The sequence below is a fragment of the Pelodiscus sinensis genome, chromosome 21 (genome assembly GCF_049634645.1).
Source record: "Pelodiscus sinensis isolate JC-2024 chromosome 21, ASM4963464v1, whole genome shotgun sequence".
In the NCBI taxonomy this organism is placed as follows: Eukaryota; Metazoa; Chordata; order Testudines; family Trionychidae; genus Pelodiscus; species Pelodiscus sinensis.
Genome location: NC_134731.1, coordinates 2,216,310 through 2,242,469, shown reverse-complemented (window position 1 = coordinate 2,242,469; position 26,160 = coordinate 2,216,310). Strand labels below are relative to the sequence as shown.

The following is a 26,160-nucleotide window of genomic DNA, read 5'->3' as shown; positions in this document are numbered from 1 at the left end:
CGCTGCTGAAACTGATCAGTTTCAACCGCGGCTGAATCTGGACGCCAGTTCTGACTTACTTACAGATTCAACTTAAGAAACCCAGGCGTCCCCAAGTCAGCTGCTGCTGAAACTGATCAGCGGCTGATTCCAGGAAGTCTGGGGCAGAGCAACTCTGCCTCGGGCTTCCTGTAGTCAGCGCTGGTCAGTTTCAGCAGCGGCTGACTTGGGGACGCCTGGGGCAGAGCAGCTGGGGTGCTACTGGGTTGCTCTCCTCGGCGCTACTGGAGCAACCCGGCAGCACCCCAGCTGCTCTGCCCCAGGCGCCTTGATTCAGCCGCTGCTGAAACTGACCAGCAGCGGCTGAATCAGGACGCCTGGTGCAGAGCAGCTGGGGTGCTGCCGGGTTGGTCCGGAGCGGCACTGCGGGACCAACCCAGCAGCCCCCAGCTGCTCTACCCCAAGGGTAGGCAAGGAAAGCCTGGTCTGCTGGGGGGGGCACTAGCTGCACCCCCACCCCCAGCAGACCAGGGGAACAGGAGCAAAGCCGCGGAGCACGCCCGCAGCGGGACAGCCCAAGCGCGCCGGGCTGTCCCGCTGCAGGCGTGCTCCGCAGCTTTGCTCCTGTCCCCCTGGTCTGCTGGGGGGGTCCAGCAAAGCCGCTGGACCCCCCCAGCAGACCAGGGGGACAGGAGCAAATGGGTGGCTTTGCTCGTTTGCTCGGGAGCAAAGCCGCCCAGGCGGCGGCTTTGCTCGGGTGTCCCTGGTCTGCTGGGGGGGTCCAGTGGCTTTGCTGGACCCCCCCAGCAGACCAGGGGGACAGGAGCAAAGCCGCCCAGGCGGCGAGAGTCCCGCTGCCTGGGCGGCTTTGCTCCGGGGCAAACGAGCAAAGCCGCCCAGGCAGCGGGACTCCCGCCGCCTGGGCGGCTTTGCTCGGGTGTCCCTGGTCTGCTGGGGGGGTCCAGCGGCTTTGCTGGACCCCCCCCAGCAGACCAGGGAGACCGGGAGAAGCTTTTCTCGCCCCGGAGGACACGGGTGGCGACCCGCCGCCCGTGAGCTCTGGGGCGAGAAAAGCCCCGTTCGTAAGTGCGGATCCGACATAAGTCGGATCCGCGTAAGTCGGGGACTGCCTGTATTGAGATGTTCAACAGGCTACTCCTACCCAGCACACTACATAGCAGATAGTATCTTTACCCCAACCAGACAGACAAGCTCCTTTAGGTTAATTTCACTAACTTTAGAAACACTCAAAGAAAAACACACTTTTGATTTGCCATGTCATATTCTATACATTTATATTTTGAATCCATGATTCATCATTAGGCAAGTGGTAATTAACTATGTTATATGGTAATCAACTGCCTAAGGAAAAGCATCTGTCCTTGTTCCATATTTAAAGACAAACTTACAGCCACTCCCACAATTAACTATGAAAATATATGAGTCTGAAAAGTATATCATGACCCCTGTGTAGTAAGAGCAGCAAGGTTCAAAGGGAGACTGTTGCAGGTCCTCCATCATTCCAAGGTAAGCAAGGGAAGTGGTTTCTCAGCATGCCATGCTAAGAAAGCTGCAATTCTTTGCCTGTGTAACTTGGTTCATTAATTAAAAATTCAGTCAAGTAATGGGAAGGTGGGTGGTTCAGGAACAGTTCTCTGCCATTGCAGTGGATCTAGGCCAGCGGTTTTCCAACTTTTTTTTCTCATGACCCAGTTGAAGAACATTGCTGATGCTGCGAACCAACATAATTTGACTAGTGTGGGGGCTCTGGGGTGGGGCTGAGGATGGGAGTTTTGGGGTGTAGGAGGCGGAGGTTAGAGCTGGAGTGGGGAGGGGGGTTGACCTCGAGCAGCTCCTGGTCAGCGGTGCAGCAGGGGTGCTAAGGCAGAATTCCTGCCTCTCCTGGCACCGCAGACCACGCTGCGCCCCAGAAGCAGCCAGCAGCAGGGTCCCAGCCAATGGGAGTGCAGAGCTAGTGCTCAGGGCAGGGGCAGTGCGCAAGAGCCCCACGTGCTCTCCTTCCCAACACCACCCAGGAGCCAGGCTGGCTGCTGGCCACTTCTGGGATGCAGTGCAGTCTGCAGTGCCAGCTGTCTCAGCACCCCCACTGGTCAGCTTATCACCCTGCAGCCATGAGCCCCCGGACCTGACATCGCCACCCATACAGAGTTTGAAAACCACTGGTCTAGTATTTGAGAATCTACTAACGAGGAAGGTAAAAGGAGGAAGAACACTTACAGTGCCTGCCCTGTCCACCAGCACTCGATAAGCCCAGGGCAGTCACAAAATAAACCCATTCCCAAGAGGCAATCCCAAACTGGTTTAAGAAACAATGTAATGAACACAATATTGCAACGCAGCCGATGTAATAAAAGAGGCTTTTAAAATAGTTCTCTCTCAGCCTTCTGACTGGGACTTTTTTAAAATGCACATTTACCTTTTGGCACAGAATTCTGCAATCTGCATTCCTCTGTTACAGGCCAGGAAGCAATGATTTATGCCTCTTCTAATATCAAAACAAAGCTCGCACAAACTATACCATTCACACCACCCGAAATCACTGCATCGTTCCAGCTGGGCTGGCAAGAAAGCGAACACTCACAGGCTTGAGATGGATGACAGAGCTGTTTGACATCACAGTGTGGTCCCCTTCCATCATGTCTAGCTCACTCTTGTCATCAGAGGCATCTGGAAGACTGTTAACACTACTGCTTTGGCTACTGGCACTGATGGACATACTAGGAATGGACTGGTTGCTTCCGACACTATTCACTGTTCCAGTCCTGCCAACGCCATGGTCTTGCTCCTAAGGGGAGGAAAAACACTTGATTATCATCTGTAAAATAAAACAGTCCATCACAAAAGCAAAATTATCAATCCTGCCAAACGATGTGTTAATAAGACTCCTTTATACTGGCACCCCCAGGCCAATTCATTGCAGCTGCCCACTATTCTATATGTGCTACTAAACATTTCTGCTGAGAGAATGGTGGGGCAAGAAGAGATCAGCTGCAGCAGTAACCTGATGGACGTCCGACAGGAGCACACTCAGAAGTTACACTCAACGAGGAATTAGCAATGCTGCGTCCCCGGTACCTGTTCCGCCAGCGGTACTAACTTCCCCAAAGAGCAATGCCAGCACGTGCACAATTTACTTGTGTCCCCTTTGCACAAGGAGAGACTTGGACGTGGGCTCTGGCTTGTGGTTTTACCATGTGCTCCAGAATCCAGGCTTTCCTCTTTTTTTATTTTTATTTTGAGGTGAGTATTTGTACTCCATGTCAGGTGAAAAACCTTCAAGACATGAACAAGAGGTAACTGGTATTGCTAGTGGCATTGCTTAGGTTGCAATTAGCTCTTCTTTCAGGGACCAGGGAAGGAGCACCAGCACAGACGGCTCAAGAAGGCCAGGAAGGCCAAGTTTCGCACCAGGGAAACTTTCTCTGGTTTCAAGTTCAGGTGCAAATCCTGGCCTTCCTTAATTATGCTAGGAGTTTTCCCTGTTGTGGCTGGCTGGAATCAGGACTAGCACCAAGGATGGACAAGACCAGGGGCTGCAGCCAATCTGATGCAGTAACTGAGCGACAGGAAGAGCCTCCATTCATCTTAATGAGTGCATATTAAATCCTAGTGATCATTACTAACATCTCCATGCTAGAGCCATCATTTCTCCTATTTCTTCTTACCTCCTCCTCTTCCTGGGCTTCTACTGCAGGCCCATTGTGCGCCTCCTGGAAAAGGAGTTTCTTCATTTTGCGATACTGCAGATTGTCCAGTTCTCTCACTGCATCCTTTGTTCTCTGAATCAGGTCTATTAACACTGTTTCTGGCCGCTCCCGAAGAACGAACATGTGCTGCAGAACACACACACACACGCAGAAAGGTGACTACTATTTCATATCTCCAGTTCATCTACTTGCCAGAAACTAGATTCATGAATTCTGGTCATGTTTCATCTTCCACCCTAAGTAGGCAGAATAAGAATGCAGCCCTCCTAGCTCAGGCTGGGGTCTTATCAGATTTCAGAACCTACAGGAGGTGAACCTGGTCAGTGCCTTGATGGGAAACCTCCAAGGCAAGAGAGACGTTGCAGGAAATAGGAATCTTCCTTCAGAGACCTTGCCCAGACTAAGGGAAAGGATGTTTGATTTTAAATAGCACGTAAACCGTCTTCTCTGGGGGCCAACATCTGCTGTCAGTCAGCTACAGCCAGCTAACATGTTTAATAAAGGTGTTCCGTGCTGTCTCTACTGGTTGCTAACTGCCATTTGAAATCTTAACTAACTTTTGTATTTTTCAACAGCCTTTTTCCTATTCCAGGCAATGCCTAAACCAGGCATGTATCTAAAACACAGCACATGGCTCTTTCTGATGAGACCTAAAACAGAGGTTGTGAACATTTAGGGTCCCCTCTCACTTCCAATCCTATCTCTGCTGTGCTGCTCAAATGATCAGAAAGAGTTGCTGCATTGCCTTGCACTGATGGTTGCCTTTTGCCAGAAGGTGAACGGAAGCTAATCCGTGTCTCTGAAAGGGTTTACCAGCCTTCTGGACAAACTCTGCCATATAACCGCGAGTCCTCATTGGCCACCCCAGGAGTTTTGTTATTTTGGAAAGCAGAACTGCAATTTCCAGCATTTGTCGTATTTCCTACATGCCCCTATTAATTGGCATAGGGCTGTTTGCTCCTATAGATAGGGAGGCGAGTTAGTCTCAACATTCAGGAACATTTATTTTTCAGCACAATCCTCTAATTAAAAAAAGCGTGTGGCTGAAAATAAAACTGACCTTTAGAATTCTGACCTAGTATGCTACACATCCACTGAGCCCTTCAGTGGAGACTTCTGACATGGTACCTTACACTCCCACTAAAGCCATCAGTGAAGAATTGTGTTTACTTTTTGAATGGAAAATCCTAGCAAATGTAAAGAAAGGAAAAACCTCATGATCACTTAAGTGTTAAAACATACAAAAAGGTGACCATTTAAACCTGCGCTGTCAGCAGTCATGTGCTGACAGAGCAAGAACCTGGAACATAAGTATTTAATAGAAAGCATCATTACAGTAAAAGATGAAAAAAATCAATGCCATAGCTTTCACAAGGAGAATGAAAAATTAACCAAAACAAAATCCTGAATGCCACTTGATGCTGTCAAGGGAGTCCATAGAAGTCAAATTTGTGTAAGGCCATATCAATATCTGCTAATAGATTGTCAAATTTAAGTACATTCACTTAGGCATGTGTCAGCTCTTTGCAACCATTTAAAGACACTTACTGTGTCCCACCGCTAGAGAAAAGGAAATCAAATATACATAGCACATGGGAGAGGGGAGACGGAGAAGAGGCAAGGCAACTTAAAACTGCAAACAAGTGCCATGCATCAGTGTCAAGAAAAGCAGTATGTGGGAGAAAAACCCATTAGATCATACTGCAGGGAACATTTCAAGTTTACGTATAAAGCACAGAGGAGCTGGAAAACGTAAAAGCCTGCAGGGGTGTATCTAGCAAAGGAGAATGAGGAGAAGCAAAGAACGATATTTTATTAACCAACGCACGATATCTCTGTTTAGCCATAGTAACCAAAAGGACACACTGAGCTTTAGGAACCGAAACCCTCTATACGATGCAGTGGTCACTATAAGGCTCTGGGAGAACATTCCATTACGAACGATGAAGACGGCTGGATGCTAAATCACTAGCTAACTGCTTCAGACACTGAGTAGTAAAGTTAGGAATGCTAACAAAAAAAAGAGTGCACTCCACAAAGCCAGTTAGTTCTTTAGCTTGAGGGTATTAGGAATAACAGACAAAGCATTGTTTAACCTTGGTCTAGAAGAGCAGCAGGTGAGAAAGGAAAAGTGCTGTACAGAATTATGCTTCATACAATCCTTTCTTTTTAACACCATCTGAAGAAAAAAAAAAAGAGGACAAGAAAGCCAACCTTCAGAAGTTCCTCTGATGTAGGCCTGTCTTGAGGAATTTTCTGGAGGCAAGAATCTACAAAGTTTCGAAAATAATCAGACCTAATGCAAGAGAGGAAAAAAACGTTAACTGAGTTAACTGCTGACTACATTTTAAACACCTCATTAAGGAACTGAGGTATTCACATCTGCAGCAAAACCAACCCACCTGCCCCCACAAGCCCTTAACACTTGACACAATATATCTAAGTCAAGCCAGATGCCATGGCTCTTATGTACAGTAAACGTCCGATAATCCGGCACCTTTAGGACCCAGGGGGTGCTGGATTATCAAATATGCCGGACTGTTGGAAAGGGGGGGCTATCAGGGGTCTGGTGTGGAATGGGGGGGGGGATGCGCCCGTCGGCACTGCAGGACCAACCCGGCAGCACCCCAGCTGCTCTGCCCCAGACTGCCCCAAGTCAGCCGCTGCTGAAACTGACCAGTGGCTGACTCCGGGAAGCCCGGGGCAAAGCAGCCAGGGTGCTGCCAGGTTGGTCCTGCAGCGCCGAGGGGTGGCACTAGTGGACCAACCCAGCAGCACCCCAGCTGCTCTGCCCCAGACTGCCCCGATTCAGCCGCTGCTGAAACTGACCAGCAGCTGATTCCAGGAAGCCCGGGGCAGAGCACCCCAGCTGCTCTGCTCCTGGGTTCCCAGAGTCAGCCGCTGGTCAGTTTCAGCAGCGGCTGAATCGGGGAAGCCGGGGGCAGAGCAGCTCCAATTGTCCAGCACTTCCGGGTTCCAGATGGTGCCAGATCATCAGGAGTGCCGGACTATTGGATGCCAGACCACTGGAGTTTTACTGTAGATCCTTTAACCTCTACTGAGAAACTGGCTCCTTGTAGAAATCCAAGAAGAGCTTGCAATTCAAAAGCAAAACAAATTTTGTGCCTGTTATCTAAAGGCCCACATGACTCTGAATGTCTTCATCAGTGTGTAAATTTAACTCTAAGATTTTACTAGCATATATGCCTTGTGCTTGCCCTCTGCCCAGGATGAGTTTAACCCACAATATGTACATTAGCACAAAACCTAAAACGTATCAGACGCATCTTCCAAAATATTTCAAAACCCATTGGCAGGGTGACCGTGTGGGATGTAAGTGAAAGTTTCATTAATACACATCTCTTTAGATGCTCAACTTCTACATTCTGCCCCTTCTTCATTTAAAACCACTGGCTTCTAGACAGATGTTACCATGGACATCAATATTATAGCATTTCAGAGATTTTCTTTTCCTCTCTCCCCCCTCAAAAACACTCAAACCAAAACAGGCAATTACTTGATTTTTTTTCTTCTACTGGAGTTTTTTTTTTTTTTTAAGCAAATTATATTCTTGCCTATTTTGGTCAGAAAAAAAAAATCTCTAAAATGACCTGAATCTTCTCTGTAAATATCACGTGCAAGCATCTAATCAGAACATCTGAGGTTATAAAAAACCTGTAAAAGCACAGCGCACTATATTACAATTCAAACGTCAGGACTGCAACGTATCAAACAGTGTGGTGACACTGGCGGGCCAGATGACAGCTCTTGCCCAGGGCTCTAGGCATTGTCTGAGAGCTGACAGCCTTGTAGCTGGAGACCAGACCAGATCACCTGTATGTTAGTTTTGCTCAAAACTTGTATTTATTTAAAATGTGTTTAATGTTTAGACTCTACAAACTACTTGTAAGTTGTGGCTCGCATTAGTCTCGCTTGTAGTTTCTGTACTCCATCCTGTAAGAAAATATGTAAGTTTTGTTGTACAATTTTGAACTCTGAACTTGTGAACTCAGGCAAGGGACTCATCCCGCACCCCACCCACCCAGGAGTATCAAAAATCAGATGGGCCACCACGAATCTTCAATACAAAAAGATTAGTTAATGGTCCTGTCCCACCTAGAAGTGCTACCTGCTCTCCTGTGGGCATTGAAACTGAATGAAAGAAATAACACAAAGCCAATGAAACATTTTTCATCTTTTCTGTTATTTGAACTCTGAAAGGCCAGAGATTCTAACAAACAGAGATCCCCGGGGTTGCCTGCTGAGTCTGCCCTGAAAATACTTTGAATTGACCACGAGGAGTCCAGTGGCACCTTAGAGACTAACAGATTTATTAGGGCATAAGCTTTCCTGGGTAAAACCCACTTCATCAGATGAACTGGCAGACACTTTTAGGATTTAGATGCTACCTCATGTGTGTATATGCTAAGCTGCTAAGAGATTCTCATTCCTTTTTTCTGGTTGTTAATCATTTAGTTTCATACAGGATCAGCTATCGGTGTTCTCTCTGTGTAATATTTAGGGAACCTACTGATCTGTAGGTGTGACTCTCTTCTGTGCCTGGAAGCAATGGTATGATTTTTGGAGTAAGTGATCTTTTATCACTAAGTCCAATTTGGGTGGAAGATAGGCTGGAAAATCAAAGGGGACTCCATCGTAAGGCTGTTATAGTGCAGGAGTTCACATTTATTCTGGACTTGATGAAATCTAATTGTAGGACACATCACCAGTTTGAGGGCTCTGCCCGGAGGTAGGTACTCATGGTCATGGGCCACTGGGCACAGCATAACAATTACTATCAAGTGTTTTACTGTTTAAATGGATTCATCTGAATTCTGGTTCAAAAACGTTCAAGACCAGGAGGCACAAAACAGGACCATTTTATGTGTGTTTGCAAAAATCTATGTAAGAAAGGCAAATACATAATCAATGGCTTTCTTCAGCAAGGCAGTGGTTCCGTAAACCAAGCTTTGGGTTTCAGAACCTTTGTTTTTAACAACAAAAAATAATCATTTGCTGATAATCTCTGGGTTTCCAGTGTTTACTGACATGACTTACTGTTCTTGCAGCAAGTCTGCTGTTTCTAAACTGCCTGCATTCCTAGACTTTAAAATAGAATTATTCAGTGGTGAATTTTATGCACAGAAAATGTAAGTGCACCTACTTTATCAGCCTTTCACAGTTCACATCTTTCCAACAGGAACCCTGCCATTTCAAGAGCCCGGCATGACAAAGCCCTCCATTTATAGCAAATCTCTACAACGCTTCTCTCTCAGTGATACTCACCATTCATTGGACTGTAGTGTAGGGGATTCATTCTGCGCTATGTGATATAAGGCACTCATTGCATTCATATTAAACAAAGGAGGCTTCCGTTCCGCTATACATAAAAGAAAACAATTCATATAGAGTGAAACAGTCTTACGGTTTTCCCCTTAATTTATTCTCATTGCTCATAAAAACACAACAGTGGGCTCACACTAATGCCTGACCCAAACCCTGCAACAAGAGGTGCTGCCATGTGCTCCTACCATTGGTTTTACCCTGGCAAAAGGTGAAAGCGCTTTGGAGATCAAATGCCTTGCCTCGCCAAGCTTTCACATTCTGTGGGTGGTCATGGTGGCGTTCTCTGAATTCACTCTAAATTACCGAAACACAAACAGCAAGAGCCACGGCATGGCTGCACAGCCATAGTACGGGCTCCGAACAGTTAGTTACACAATTGTTTTTTTTATAGCTTAAAAGTACTCATAATCCAATAGGATGGTAGCAATGTGGACAAAGCTGGTTACTGAAGCTGTCGCAACCACATTTAACTGTTTGGCTAATTTTTTTACTATTCGGAGGGCAGGATTCTCTTGGGCTTTCCCCTCTTGCAAGCATGTGTAATCTCATAGGACCAACACAGCATGAAACTTTAATAAGGAAGATGATTTCACCAAAGCAACAGAATAGATGGTTCATCAGCATGTTTACTGGGTAAAACTGAAGCTCACTGCAAACACTCCAAGGAAACTTCAAATTATGATGACATTTACACCCAAGGGGAAAAGCAACTAAGGAATCTTTTTTAAACAGGGATCAATTCCTATTTTTCAGCTGCTGATGTGCTGCTGGTGCTTTGAGACACATTCTTCCCCTAACCTCCCCCCAAGTACTGAACAATAATATATACAATGGATGTCAATGGACACTCTTCATGTTTTAAGATTTAGTAAAACAGTCTCATGCCCCACCAGGTGACCAGAACTCTGGAACTGAGGGATGATTTCTGCCCCACGCCTGCCGAAAGTCATACAAAAGGACAAGCACACTTCAGAATACAAAAATACAGTATGAAATAAAGCACAAAAGGGGTGTGGTCACCATGAGCTAACTGCATTCTTGGGACACTGCATCCAGCCTAACCTCTAGTCCACTCAGAGCATGATTATATCATGACAGCCACGCCCCTTAAAGCTGCTTTCTATTGGCAACAAAAATTTTGACTCTGAAGGAGTCTCTTGGACGGACTGGAAGAAAAGGAAACTGGCTGCCTGGAATGTCAGACAGCATTTTAGCTTAACAGTGTGGCTCACCCGAAGTCGAGTATTTCTTAGAATGCTCACTAGCCAATCAGATTGTTCATTCAGTCACTGAAGCTTTAGAACAAACAAGACATGATAAGGCAAGATAGTACAGCCCCAGATACACTGGGATGCAGGCAGGGATAGGTCTGCCACCTCAGAGTGCATTGGCACGGAACAGCATGAAAATATTATCCACCAGGGAGAATGGAAACTCGCACGTAACGAGAACCCTTTTAAGGAGACATGCTGCTTCAAGTAGCCCATTCTAACTGCAGCGCCATGATTTATTTCTTGGGTGAGGGTGCTCCTACTTCAAGACTGGATTGCCAAATCTTCCTTAAGAGATCTTCCAGAGAAATCTGTTCATGTGTGACAACACACGCTGCCTAGCTCTTTTTACCCCAGGCTTCATTAATACAGGACTCCTCAAGGAAACTTTACACAGTATTCAAAAATGGAAGTTTACATTTTGGTTTTCACTTTTCTAGCCATATGTGATGTTGGTTCTGTAAGGTCTATTTTCTGTATTTTTCTCAGTTGTGGCTCACGCTTTTTCTTTCAAAGATTAACTGGCCCCACACAGACAGTAAAACCCCACTAATGCTAGAGTGTGTGCTGTCTTCCTTGTCTAGAACAATCTTTGTAATGAAACCACAGTGATAACTTGGGTTTAGTCTACACTGACAATTGAGCGACGAAGCTTTTGTTGATCAGAGGCGCTTAAACACCTTCCCATTTCCCAGGGCAAAAGCTTTGCCACCCAAGTACAGGAATGTTCTCCTGCCCACAAAGCAAACGCTGCTTCTAGGGATGGAAACAGCAAGGAGACCTGTGGCACCTTACAGCAAGGGTGGGGAACTTAAGGCCTGGTGACCGGATGCAGCTCCCAGCTTGCCTGATTCCAGTCCCCGAGGCTCAGGGTCCCCTCTCCAGCACTGGAGAGCCTGTGCTGGTGCTCCAATCCTCCCCCACTGCTCACCTCTGACTGATTTTTCTGTGGGTCAGTGGCCCCCCAACCCAAAAAAGGTTCCCCCGGCCCGCCTTAGAGCCTAACAGATCAGGGAAGCTTTTTGTCAGCAAAAGTGTGGACAGTGTTTACACTACTTGACTTTTTGCAACAAGGCTGTGTCCACTAGGGATGTAAAGTCACGTTTAATTGGCTAACATTTCAACTTATTGTTTCACTGATTAACTGATTAAGGGGGGGCACTCCAGCCTGACTGGAACACCCCGCTGCCCCACACCCCCGGCTGCAGCCCTGTCAGCAGGGTGCCAGGGCCTGCCATGGACAGAAACTGTCCCATGGGATGCCGGAGCAGCCCCTCTCTGTGGGACACCAGGGCCCATTGCAGGCAGAAGCTCCATCACAGCAAGCCCCCCATGGGGTCAGAGCTGCTCCACCCCTACTGGTTAACCTTAACCCATAAACCTCAGCCATTAAGGGTGAGGCTAACTGGTTAAACCTTCACATGCCTAGTGCAGACACAGCCACATTGCTAAAACTGTGTAGCGCAGACATACCCTCACTCTTGATTTTTGATAAATACCCGACCACTTCACGCTAAAGACCATTTCTAAACAAGGAAGCACACGCAGATCTCATGCATAGTAACTCAGCTCAATATGCTCCAGCATTAAACAATTCATATCCTCAGAATGAAGTTTAAACATTCCTTTTAGTAGAAATTAAATATACTCTACAGCATTTACACCACAAATTGGACATGGAGGAAAATCTGTCTGGTAATCTAGTACTTTTAAAGGAAGATGGCTTACCTAACTCAATACATGTTATTCCAAGAGACCAAACATCTACTTTGCCATCATACTGCCCTTCGTCCATGGCTAAAATTACTTCTGGGGCCATCCTATAACATAAAAGTTAAATTCTCATAAAATTCTACACAATCATTACAATACTCCAGAAGCATTTCAACCCAATTGACCATGGGATAAATTGACTATTGTGAACTATAAAAAAGCAAGAAATACGGATACACAAGATATCAGGCATGTGTCTGGGTCACTTCAATCTGGATTTGGAGCCCAACTTGGTGAATTCCAGAATGCAATACAACTGGTTGAGCTGCACAGGCAAAGCCAAATGGTGAAATCTACACGATACAGTCTTGCCCTATACTCAGGTTTTCACATTTATGAGCATTACAACTGTCCACATCTCCAACAGTCTTGTCGGCTAACCAATACTGTGACGTATCTACCACATGAGCATAAAACAGCTGCTCGGAGTCAGACCAATGGTCCATCTAGCCCCATATGTTGTTTTCTGACAGTGACCAGTGCCATATACATCCAAGGGAGTAACAAAACAGAGCAATTTCGAGTGAAGCTGTATAAACACCAATAATTAGATGTAGAAGCTGAAACCATACAAGATTTCTACAAAGATTTCTGTTTAATCAATCTGGTATTTCCTACGGGGGAAAAATCCTCTTTAGTAATTTGAGCAACAAGATGCCATGAGAATGTTTGAAATTTCAAATCATGGTATTGGTTGAATAAAGCACGCACATATCTGCTTCAAGAGCATCACTGCTTACAGTCAGGATAAATATCACAGCAAAGCAGATACAATTTATGAACAGTAAATAAAACACTGTACACATTTGAACAGAACAAACTTCCCATAGCATTCAAAACTGTATTTACAAAACACATTTTAATTTCAACAGAACTGCACTGTCACAAAAGAGGACTGTAGTAAGGTCCAAGCAAACTGGACAGCCCACCAAAAAATGTCACTTCTTGAAGCCACAGATGTGTAAAAATTTTCCTTACCAATATGGCGTCCCCACAAATGAATTGGCAGGAGATGCTATGGAAGCAGATCCAAAGTCAGCAAGCTTCACCTGGCCTGGCTCTGTCAGCAGGATGTTTCCTGCCTTGATATCTCTGGTTATGGAATACAAACATCACAAATCAGTCACACATTCAAGTTATAGGATGAACAAACTGACTCCTGTACCAGAGTTTCAGTAATAAGGGGGTAAATCAGCCTTATAGCATGCCTGATCTTGCGATCTAGTTTGGTATCTTAAAGAGCCAACTTCAGATTTCAAGTATCGGAGGGGTAGCCGTGTTAGTCTGAATCTGCAAAAGCGACGAGGAGTCCTGTGGCACCTTATAGACTAACTGAAGTGTAGGAGCATAAGCTTTCGTGGGCAAAGACCCACTTCGTCAGATGCTCCTACACTTCAGTTAGTCTATAAGGTGCCACAGGACTCCTCGTCGCTTCTTCAGATTTCAGTGACTTCTAACTGAGCACCAAGAAGAACCATGTAAATTACATTCATCAAAACCATAAGAGATGGCTCTCCCCTTTTTTAGACAGACTACAAAAATTTAATAGTTCCAATAACTAAGCCATTTCACTCCTACCAAAATGTGACAGGTATCTTTTTTAAAAAATATGCAGACTGTTTGCCTTCATTTCGCCCTGTCTATGTATTTACATAAAACTAGTTTTTAAGAGGGCTACTACTTTTATGTGAAAAAATACAAGGCACTTTTCACACTGAAGTTGCCAAAAAGCTATTCAGTTGAACTGTGTGCTTAGTCAGCCTTGGTGTTCTGTGCTTCAAGGGATGATCATCACCACTGAATTCAACCCTGTAAAGTGGGCAAAAGCACAGCAAATTCAAGTCACTTCTATAGCAAAACAGGTACAAGAGAGATTGCATGCAGGGATCTTCTTGGCACAGTAGAATTATGAATAACTAATTGTAGAACATATGGACACTGCAAAAAAAAAAAACTCTCTACAAACCTTAAATGTCATTTACATCATTGGGGTGGTCAGCCTGCAATCAACAAGATAACTTCCCTGCAAGTGGGTGACACTAACTCTGGCTGTACTTACCTATGGATCAGATTGTGAGAATGCAAGTATGCTAGTCCCTGGAGAGCACCGTGGGTAATTGCTGCTATTTCCACCTCTTGCAATGGCTTTTTATGAACTTAAGAAGAGAGTGCATTTGAAATTCATTATTAAAGAAAACAATCCAGTTTATAACATTCAGTGCATACTTTCAAAGATGTAAACAGACCTAGAAAACTGTAAGTTCTAGTTTTACAAGGCCTATGTCCTGCATGAGGAACACATGCAGTTTACAAGTAGTTGATAGTTTAACACTGCAGCTACTCATTCTATAAGAAAAAGGCCGCATAGCTATACAGGTTGGACCTCCCTGGTCTGGCACCCTCAGGACCTGACTGGTCCTAGATGAGGGATTTTGCCAGATATGGGGAGGTAATTGCTAACCCCCCGCCACCGCCTCCACCCTCTCCAAGACCTGGTCCAACCACCAGCCTCCGGCCCAGCTCCCAACTCTTGTTGGTCCCCACTACCCTGTCAGTCCGCACTGCCACTGCAGGCCGGACTCCTGCTGCCACGAGGGGCTCCCACTGTCCCACCAACCTGCAGGGCTCCCAGGTGCTAGGTCACCACCAGGACTATCTGATCCTGTCGGACCATGGATGTTTCCAGACCAGAGCTCCTGGTTTAGAGAGTTTCAGCCTTTATTCACATCTAAATTCTTGTCAGATTTTTTTAATATTTTACCAGTGATATGTGAGGTGAACATTTAATTAACCATTAATGAATTTCAACAAAAAAATTACAACAAACTTCAACTTAATGAGTGGCTATATAAAACTGTAGCAACGCACACTGGTGAATCCAGGCCACCAAATCTTTTCCCCAGAACTCTTCCAGAGGCCAAATGAACAACTCGATAGCTCATCTCAAACAGTGCGACAGGAAGTGAAGGCAACTAACAAAGCGCCTCATTTAGCAAAATTTTGCTACTGGATGAAGACTTGTTTAGAGATAGTATGAGAAGACAAAAACTGTGCCTAGGAAAGCTATATGCTTCAGAGTAATGCTGCAGAGATATACATTTGTAAGTTATTTCAATTTTTCACCCTACCCAAATAATTAAAAAACTGAATACTGCAGAATAACTTTGATCCATAAACTATTTGATTATAAATTTCTTAATTTCAATCAAAGTAATCTTTGAGACATACCTTCTAGTAAGTCTGATGCTGATCCTAAACAATATTCCATAACAAGCTGTGTGGGGAGAAATCAAAATAATGTATTACAGAATACCTAGAGAGAAGTAAATGGTGACTAGATTGTCACTGGACTGTGAACAGTGTGTGATCCAGCACTCATTGAAGTACCATGAATCTTGTGTTCTGCTGAAACTACCGTTATCTCCCAAACTTTCAGAAAAATAAGCCTAGGCCCGAGGTATTGGAAAAAAAGAATTAACAAAACCATTCCAACAGCTATACTGCCAGTGAATTTAAATTCCCCTCACACTGTACCTCTGTGATAAGCAAAGAAAAGGGAGTAGCATGTTGTATATGATGGCTGGAGCAAGGGCAGTGTTTAGTGATATAACCCTATAACACTGAACCACTAACAGAACGGTGTGAGGTTTACACTGAACGTCTGCCACTTTAGCTCTGCTGGCAAGAGCCCTAGAGCTGACCAGTTATAACAGTAAGAAAGGGCTTCTGCTGGGATAGCTTATTTCAATCAGGACACAAGTAGAAGCTTTCCCAGCGAAAGCTACACGAGGTGCATTTGCTGGAAGAGTTACACTAGCAAACCTTTCCTGGTGTAGACTAGGCCTAACTGGAGAATACCTGCTTCCAAATAGGACAATACAACAATCTAAACTTATTTGCAGCATAGGGCCCTATTCTGCCATGTTACTGCTTTATGAACAATTTCCATTGAATTCACAGAATTGCCTTGTAGTGAGGAATCACACAGAGCAAAAGGCACAGGATTGTGCCCATAGCACATTACATACAAAAGAGAGAAATAACATATATAGTTACTTACCAGGAATACTAACCTTCTATTCAGTATGTTTGCCACAGCATGTATGGCTAACCATTTGGATTTGTATTTAGAGTATTTGTTATAATTAGATTTCTCAAAAGCTTTTACATATATTTATGGATCTTACAGTACTATGGATTTTGACTTATGAGCAGTATTTACAAATGAATATAATGCAGTACACAATGGTTTTGCAATACTGAACTATTGTAGTTTTAGCAATGGACTATGTGATATGCAACTTTTTCATGTGTGTGTGTATATCTATCTATCAGTATATATGCAACAAGCATTTAAAATTAAGACTATTTTTGACTGTATATGCACACATTCCGGTCCACTATTTGCAACCCAAACCCTGCAGCACTGGTCTAGTTCAGTAGTCCCCAAGCATTTCTGTCCAATGCCCCCCACCCTCTGACTTTTACCTACTCTACACCACTGAGCTGGGGCTGGGGGTGAGGCCAGAGTGAAGCTGGAGCAGTGCAGAATAGGATGGCATTCCTTCCTCACCACCCCTAAGGTTGTCTGGGGGCCCCACGGCACGCCTCAGTTTGGGAACCAGTGGTCTAATGTGTAACAGCCAGAAAGTGAAATTGATTCATCAGACTTATATTATCCAAAGTGTGTAAAAATGAAAGGCAAGAGAAAGAAATAGCATACAATGGGTAAAAGTAAATCAGACTGTCCAAATGAGAATTAAAAAAAATCTGACAGAAAATAATGCTATTTTATAATCTGACTCTCCATTTAAAAGAATTACCCAGCTACACATGGAACACAATCAAAACAGAAAACACTGAAATGCACTGGGACATCAGCTGTGCTGTTTGACAGTAAATACAATTGCCATGCTTGTTTCCAATGCAGTGAAAATGAGTGAAACGCATTCTTCCTCTCCTCCGAAGGGAATCAAATGGCCAAGTACTTGGTTTCTATTTAACAACCAAGCAACTAAATGAGCTGTGGGCGTTACCATCAATACCCCCCGTCAGCAAGGGAGGAGAAAGTTTTCAGGTTCTCTGGACTTGCCTTAGTTGGCTCTCAGATTCACTGAATGTGGCTGCCCATTTCTAAGCATCTTGGGCTAAAACCTTTCCCTTACCACTCTCTATAGGAGACAAAGATTCAAGTGCCTTCCCCTACAGCAAAGGCACTCAAACCTTCTGGCCTGCAGCCCATCACATGCAGCACAAACCTTTCCGTGGACCGCCAGCCAACCATCCATGATGACAAAATGGGCTGCTGGGTGGGAGGTAGGGTCCAGGCAGGCCCACTAACAGGGCAAAGAGGGCAACTGCCCCAGGGCCCAGCCAAAGGGGCCCAGAGCTCCTTTCAACTGTCAGGAGCGCTGCTCCGTGTAGCTGTGAGGGCTGGGGAGAACCCAACACCACGGTTCGGGTGGCACTAAGGGATGACTGCCTTTGGCCCCACCCCTTCCACTCTTAGTTCAGCCCTACCCCTTCTGGGGGCACGGAGCTGCTCCCCCTTGCCCTGGGGTGGGTGGTTGTCTGGGGCCCATGGTGGGTGCAAGAGCTGGCTGGGAGTGGGGGATCTGGCTGGGAGGTTTGGTGCAGGGGCAGGCTGGGAATGTGGGGAGGCTTCTCAGTGGGAGGGAGAGTGCACGAAGGGGGTTGCGGGCGCTCACCTGGCTCTATGCCCCCTGCCACTTCCAGGCACCACCCCCCACCGCTCCCATTGGCTGCAATTCTGGCCATGGGGAGCAGTGGGGCAACCCCCCAGGCAAGCAATTTCCTGTGCTGCCATTGCCCCTTCCAGAGGAAGGGGGAGCGACAGCAGCACATGGATCCGCTTCCTCCCCCACGAGCCAGATCCGGCCTGCGAGGCTCAGGGTTCCCTTCCCTCTCCTCCTCCCCCCCGCAGTGGGAAGCTGACACTATTGCTCCACTCTCGTAGGGGGTGGGGTTGGTGGCTTAGGGCTTCCCGCTGAGGTGGGGGGGGAGTGAGCCCCGAGCCTGCAGCCCAAGTGCAAGACAGGGAAGAGAACCACTGTCCTACAGCCAGCTGGAGACATGTGTTTACTTAAATTTGCCCTCCACAAAGCAATAGAAGAGCAGAGAGAAGAGCAGCTTACCCAAGCTGTATGCTCACGCAAATAGCAGCCTTTGTATTCTATACTGTTAGGATGTTTTATTCTTTGTAGGAACTTGACTTCCTTAATAATATCCTGCCATTTCTGTGGAAGAGAAAAGGAATAGGAAGAAACTTTACAAAATTATTACTTAAAAAGATAGAGAGAGAGAACGAGAAGTGACCTAACCAAGACAAAACGGGGGAGACCTGCATCCTCCTCAAAATATTTGAAGTTGGAAATTCAAAAAAAAAGTTATATTAACATGTTGAGTTACACGCCTCAACGCTGCAAAAAGAAAATGTCACATTTTACAATTTTATTTATCTAGAGAATAAAAACATGAAGGAATTAAATTTTGTGGCAAAGTTCTCTCAATTTCATATTTTATACACGTGCACGTGTAGAACACAACACAACATTTGATAGCTGAGCTTTCCTGTAGAGGACACACTTCATACTCCAAAAGTTAAGTTGTCTCTTTTTAGAGAACACCCTTTTCCCAGCCAGCCAAACACAACCAAGGCTAAAGGAGGTCAGGAGAGCTGCCATCACCTTCTGTTACTGCCTGCTGCCTTAAAATCAGCCTGGGAGGTGTAAAGACCCAGCCCTGTTAGTAAGTACATTACTTCAGGTCAACCTTCATTTGCCATTCTCTGTTTGACTATATTCTGGATATCATTTCTCCTTTATCACTTTCAATCTTTACATACAGCAGTTTAAATTACCTTACCTACTGATAGGTGAATAGTTCTATGACAATTCATTCTTAAAGGAACCCTGCCAATGTACAGATTACTTTCAGTCTGAACACGGTCTATCTTATATTGCTAAAAATAACACCTCCCATTACTGCTTGCAGTGTTGTTGTAGCTGTGCTGGTCCCAGGATGTGAAAGAGATAAGATGGATGAGGTAATATCTTTTATTGGACCAGCTTCTGTTAGTGTGAAAGAGAGAGAGGCCTTGGAGCTTTTCACAGAGCACTTCTTGGTCCAATAAAAGATATTACTGCCTCACTCAACTTGCACCTAACATGACTGTAACTTTAGAATTAGAGGGGGGGAATCTTGTTCCCCTCCGCCCCCCCCCCTCCACACTTTCTGCTTTGACATCATTTGCGCATGGTCAGTTTCACTGTTCCCCCTGGACTGTCAGTCTCTCAGCCCCCTTTTGTTTGCCTTCCATACACATGGTATTGGGGGGTAGGGGGGGAAGAAGCATGTTAAAATTAGGAGAATATGACTGAAAAATAGAATTGGGAAGAACACTGGATGAACAAAGCACCTGAAACTTAACTCAGTTTAACAACTGACTAGATTTCAAGGTGATAGTGTTCCCTTAACATCAACACAAATAAATCATCAAAAAATAACAGCTCTGATGTTCATCTAAAAAAGAAAAATCCTCCCTCACATTAAAATCAGAAGGTGTAGCTCTGATTTTGTGGGCCCTATCAGCCCTAAGGTCCAATTTCTTTTCTAGGACCCATGCAAGATAGAACTGTACACACAAGGCCTACAGTACAGTTCAGCACTATAAAATCCAGGCTCAAAGAAAGTCCTTCAAATCATGACTGAAGAGAATACCAGTAAAAGAAAAGGAAATAATTTTTTCAAGACTTCTGTTTACATAATGACTCTGTACTTTTACACCTCATGCCAACAGTTCTATCTTATCACCTATGCACAGAGTTGTCCAACTGGGTCACCCTGAATTCATGTAAAGTTCAAACTGAAAAGAAAAACCCAAGAGAAAAACATTGTTTGATTTAGAACGTAAAGGTGACCTGCAAAGGAAAAAAAATGGACTAAGTCTCTTTTTTTGTCCAGAGATAATGAATTAAAGGTAGTTTGAAAGTTGTCAAACAATGCACTTGCTTCCTTTTCACGTCAAAAATATTCAGATTTTGTTTACTCTGAAAACCTTTGGTGAAGGGAGAACTAATTAACATTAGTTAACATTAGCTCCTGTTCTGTTCACTCCCTCCAGGGTATCTGGCATTGACCACTGTTGGCAGACAGGAAACTGGGCTAGACCAGGGCTACTCAACATGTGGCCTGCAATGCGGTTTGGCTTTACGCAGGGCTCAACACGCGGCACACAGGTGGGAGCCAAAACAAAAAAACAAAAAAATAGTCAATATAATGATCTTCTGTTGCTATGTGTGTTAGTAGTTAACTTCCTGGACTGTCATTGCTCATTAAAAATGCTGTCATATGGGTGGAAATTGAGTAAATATTGCATTTTATTAATATCAGCAGAACTGACTTACATGGGGCCTGCGTGTTGTGTAGTCTTGCCTTAAACTTTGTATTCATGCCTGTCAGTGTGAAAGAAGCTATTTGTATACCGTATTTTCCGGCGTATAGGGCGACTGGGTGTATAAGATGACCCCCTATCTTTTTAATTAAAAGATAGGGTTTCATCTTATACCCCAGCGCCCCTCCGCCTCCTTTGCTCCCGGTGTCCCTGGTCTGCTGGAGATGGTCCCCAGCAGACCAGAGGCACCGGGAGCAAAGCCGCCAGGAGCGCCTGGGCTGCCCCCCCCCCCCCCCCGCCGGAGCCCCTCCGCGGCTTTGAAAGCCTCGGGGGAAGCCGGCGGGGGGGCATCCCAGGCGCGCATGGGCTGCCCCCCCGCCGGAGCCCCTCCGCGGCTTTGAAAGCCTCGGGGGAAGCCGGCGGGGGGGCATCCCAGGCGCGCATGGGCTGCGCCCCCGCCGGAGCCCCTCCGCGGCTTTGAAAGCCTCGGGGGAAGCCGGCGGCGGGGCATCCCAGGCGCGCATGGGCTGCGCCCCCGCCGGAGCCCCTCCGCGGCTTTGAAAGAGCAGTTTCCTAGTTTTTAGCCCCCAAGCCTCTCCAGGAAACATGGGTTCCAGAAGCTGGCTCTAGCTTGTTCCAAGGTCACATTATACTTGCATGCTTTTGCCTGGCTTCCTTGCCTGTCTCTCTTCTGTCTGCTCTCACACATGCATACCCCTACCCAAACCAATACTCAGCCCAAAGCAGGCACACCCTCTCCCCTATTTGGCTTAGGTCCAAGTTTATGCTTAGGGCATGTCTACACTGGCGAGAACCCCTTATCAATGTGTGGGAAGAGGAGTCCATGCAGTCCCAGCTGCCAGGGACCTGTATGAACTTGTGACACTTATGGCTACAATTCTCAAGCCTCGTGCAAGAAGGGTCTGATCGGGACACACTGCAGTGCAGAGCCAAGATGCTATAAAGGTCTCAGCTCCTTTAGAGGGTGAGGGAGCGAACTGCCATTCTGGTGCTGCACCCAAGACAGACACAATCCTGGGAAGAGGGTGGCCCCACATATACCACCAGGAACCTTGTGGATACTTCCGAAGGCCCTGAGTCAGCAGAAAGACGACGAAGTTCTTGATGAAGCAGGAGAACTAGATGAGGACGTGGGCTCACAGCAGGGTCTCTCAGTGTGGCAGGCAGCCAGGAATGGTTCTCAAGTCCCAAAGCGAGTGGGGAGTCTCAGCAGCAGCTGGATATGGAGCATGAAGTAAGGGAAGAGAGGCTGGGGACGTGGCTTTGCCGTGGGGAGTCACAGACATGAAGGCAGGTGGCTATGTTTCTGTGAGCTGGCTTAGCCCTTCATAGCTAGGCGCGCTGTCCAAGCAGGGTGTTGATGCACACCAAGATGTTCTAGCATCCTTTTGCGGATTATACTAAACTGTTTAAGATAGTCAAGACAGAAGCAGACTGTGAAGATTTTCAAAAAGAAAAACTCACCAAACTGAGTGATTGGGCAACAAAATGGCAAATGAAATTTAATGTGGATAAGTGTAAAGTAATGCACGCTGGAAAAAATAACCCCAACTATACATACAGTATGATGGGAGCTAATTTGGCTACGACAAATCAGGAAAGAGATCTTGGGAGTTATCGTGGACAGTTCTCTGAAAACTTCCACACAGTGTGCAGTGGCGGTCAAAAAGGCAAATAGGATGTTAGGAATTAAGAAAGGGATAGAAAATAAGACACAGAATATCTTACTACCCTTGTATAAAACTATGGCATGCCCACATCTTGAATACTGTGTACAGATGTGGTCTCCTCACCTCAAAAAAGATATTTTGGCCTTGGAAAGGGTTCAGAAAAGGGCAACTAAAATAATTAGGGGTTTGGAACAGGTCCCATATGAAGAGAGGTTAAAGCGACTAGGACTTTTCAGTTTAGAAAAGAGGAGACTGAGGGGGGATATGATAGAGGTATGTAAAATCATGAGTGGTGTGGAGAGGGTGAATAAAGAAAAGTTATTTATTAGTTCCTATAATAGAAGAACTAGAGGACACCAAATGAAGTTAGTGGGTAGCAGGTTTAAAACTAATAAAAGAAAGTTCTTCTTCACACAGCCCAGAGTCAACCTGTGGAACTCCTTGCCAGAGGAGGCTGTGAAGGCTAGGACTAGAACAGAGTTTAAAGAGAAGCTAGATAATTTCATGGAGGTTAGGTCCATAAAAGGCTATTAGCCAGGGGATAGAAATGGTGTCCCTGGCCTCTGTTTGTCAGAGGCTGGAGAGGGATGGCAGGAGATAAATCACTTGATAGTTGTCTTCAGTCCACCCCCTCTGGGGCACCTAGTGCTGGCCACTGTTGGCAGACAGGCTACTGGGCTAGATAGACTTTTGGTCTGACCCAGTACGGCCATTCTTATGTTCTTATTCTTTGTCAATGGAATCCTGCTTTGGAAACTCTGCTGAGGTACTTATTCATTTTCTCACAACTATTCCATGGCAGGGCTGCTGTTTCCCCACCCCTGTGGAATGACATTCTCCCAACCCACTCTTTGATCTGTGCTGTTTTGCTTCCTGCACAAGCAGCAAGGCAACCCACCACTTGCATCCCGAAGAGCCCGGGGTTTCCCTGCTTGCCCTCAGGAGTAAGATATGAGCAAGAGTGATGCCAGCCTGTGGACTTCATTGAAATGACTTGCATGCAAGCCTGCTGCACAAGAGCGGGCTGCATTCTTTTATGCCCCTCTGCACACCCCTCATCCTTCCGGTCCCATTCCCCAGAACTCACCATGCGCACAGTGCCTGCAGAGATGTGGGCTTTGCTGAAGGATCAGTGGGAAAGTGGCAGCTTACGTTGCTAAAGGTGCTTTGCAGTGAAATGTTTCAACCTTGCGCTGGAATTTTACAATTCCTCTTTTGTTACATTCTTAATTGCAGGGGAGACCTTGACAACTCAGAAAACTTCTCCTGCTGACAGGCCGCGTCAACTGAGGAGGAATAGGAAGAGACTGAGGGAGGTTTAGCATCAGTCATCGATGCAAGCGTACCGAATGGAGAAGAGGTGGGACAGGGAAGCAAAAGATAGAAATGATGCCACTGACCGTACGATCGAGGTCATGAAGGACCAAACAGAGATGCTGAAATGTTTAATCAAAATGCAGAGGAACAGAACTGGCATCAGCCTCCCTTGAAACAGATACAGAATTCTTTGCCCAGCAACCTACCCTCTACGCCAGTGGTTGGAAAACTGTGGCCTGCATGCAGCATGCAACCCACTGGGACTCCACCTGTGGCCCCCCCCTCCCCCTCGGCTGTTTCCCCCCCTACACCTCTCAGGCACTGGGGCGCCAGAGCCCCGCACTTACCTGCTCCTCCCCCTCTTCCAGATCTGAAATGCCATGAATCAGCTGTTGGCAGCATTCCAGCTCTGGCAGGAAGGGGGCGCGAATCAGGTGATTTGCGAGCTCCAAAAGTGCTGGGAGGGAGCAGGAAGAGCAAGTAAGTGCAGGGCTCCTGGGTTCTAGTGTCCCAGCGCATGAGAGGCACAGGGGGGCAGACAAGGGGACTGCGGGGCTGCAGGAGGAACCCTCGGGGGCTGCAGGCTGTTGCAGACCCCTGAGATGAAGGAGGACCATTCATGCGACCCGCCCACTCTCTGGGAATGCTCATTTTCCAATACACTCCTCTCCCTTTCACAGCTGTGCTTATGACAGCTGGACCTACACACAATTGTGAGGCTTTCCCTTAAACCTAACCTTGCCTCATCAGCAAACAGTCATGCTAGGTATTTGCAGTGATCTATAAAGGTAAGCCTGTCAACTGGTACAATGACTTTATTTTCTGTTCCACCGCCCATACCTATCGCACAGGCCCCAGTAGAATGCTGTGAGAGGAAAAATGGTACTTAGGAAAAGGAGTGGGATGCGGCAGGGAAGCATCCCCAAAAGAGACACATTTCAGTGTCCCTCGTTGTAAAGTGGTTCCACAAAGCCCCCCTCACATTTCCGGGTTCCCACAGTGCCTAGCAAAAGAATGTGTCGCTAGGCACTGTGGGAGGCATACCCACAGTGCACTGCGCATACAGTCGAAGGGGGAGCTAAAAATGTGGCCATGATTGGTCGACAGGAAGCAGTGTAAACACACTTTGGCAACCTTTCGTCACCAAGACGTTGCAATGCAGCATACCCTTCGTTATGAGGGTGAGTTCACACTTCTCAATCTCAGTAGGGTTTTACCTCAACCCAGAACAAGGGTTCACCAAGCGCTGAACACTGTGCCAAAAGTCCTAGGCCGCTGTGCTAGCAGAGGCAACAACCTATTATTCTAAAGGTAAGTTACCTGCAAATATTTCATTGGCTATATGAGAGCGACTGCACAGATGACGGATTACTTGGCCCAGGTGCTACAGCTGTGTGACCACATACACAATAAGCATCCCCCTAGTACACACAGCATCTCATCGCAGCATACACCCCTTCTTTACCACCTGCACAAAAATCAGCACAATCAGCACACACAACTGCAGCCTAGAATGTCTGCTGAATCAGCGAGAAGCAATGGAAATACCCCCAAGCACAGCTGAGACCTCTTTTTGTTCAGCAGATCACCAGGTTCAATTGTCATTGGGATTTATGGTTTGTTAATGTCCAATTGTTAAGTTCTCAGCCATCCTGACTTTTTATACACAAGACTTGACGTATTCCATCCATACAACAGTCCTTCTGCTATTAGTTTTTAATCAGATTAATTAAAACTTGCTTTGTTAGCTTTTGTAAACACTTAGACATTCTTGCTTAACACACTCTTCAGAACAGGGATGTATATGAGTAGTCGATGTCTTGCGTTTCCCCACCCCTGGCTGCCTCTGTATGAGAGGCAGTGGAGGGAAAGCAGGAACCGGTGCTAGGGGGAGCCAGCTTAAAAAATGGTTCCCCCGCAGTACCACTTGCCCCCCACCTTTCCCCTCCGCTGCTGCTTCTATCTGAGGCAGCAGCATGGGGACAGTGGGGGGCGTGAAGCAGCCTCTGCCCACTGGGATCCCCTCAGACAGTGGCTACTGGACACAGCGCAAGCTGGGCTTGTTCAGTCCCAGCTTGTGCTGAGTTTGGGACCTACCTCCACTGCAGCTCTTCAGTTTAAATATAGTAAGAGTGGGGTGGGCAGAGCCACAGCGGGGGTAGGTCCTGGACCCAGCACAAGCCGGGACTGAGCACCTTTTCTTATCCACTAATCATGTAGTCGATAAACATTTTATAGACTGCACGATTAGTGAAATACCTGCTTCTTAACATCGCTACTTCAGAAGGGGATGCACTTAATGATTCAACCACTGTCTCTTTGGCCAAGCAATGGGGGCTTCAATAGGCAATTGGAGCCCCAAGAAAATCTGAATACAAGTAAAGAAGGCCAAAGCTGACATTACTGATTAAACCTAAGGTATAAAGGAAGCAGGAAAAGAAAACTTTTTTTAAAATGCCCTTCAGGCTCTCCTCTTTGTATGTCATAAAGGAATCAACCACATTTTTAAAAATCCCTTGCAGGCCACCTTTAACACATGCCTCAAAAGCTGATCCTCCCATATTCCAACTTAGTAACTATTCATCTTAACTCATTTATGTTATCCAGATCTAAAGCTTCTCAGCCCTTTTGAACTCCCCAGA

General features: G+C 46.1%; 1 protein-coding gene across 2 annotated transcripts in view; it reads right to left on the bottom strand.

Annotated features, from left to right (window-relative positions):
* TAOK1 (TAO kinase 1) overlaps positions 1–26,160 on the bottom strand; it is a 123,260-nt gene that overhangs the window by 25,734 nt on the left and 71,366 nt on the right. For both annotated transcript variants that reach the window (XM_075904565.1, XM_025179815.2), the window contains exons 4-12: positions 18,253–18,354; positions 15,326–15,371; positions 14,157–14,253; positions 13,076–13,189; positions 12,053–12,144; positions 8,994–9,087; positions 5,922–6,003; positions 3,666–3,833; positions 2,582–2,785 (exon numbers count right to left, since the gene is read on the bottom strand). In XM_075904565.1, coding sequence (XP_075760680.1) covers positions 2,582–2,785; positions 3,666–3,833; positions 5,922–6,003; positions 8,994–9,087; positions 12,053–12,144; positions 13,076–13,189; positions 14,157–14,253; positions 15,326–15,371; positions 18,253–18,354 — 999 coding nt within the window. The remainder of the gene's footprint in view (positions 1–2,581; positions 2,786–3,665; positions 3,834–5,921; positions 6,004–8,993; positions 9,088–12,052; positions 12,145–13,075; positions 13,190–14,156; positions 14,254–15,325; positions 15,372–18,252; positions 18,355–26,160) is intronic.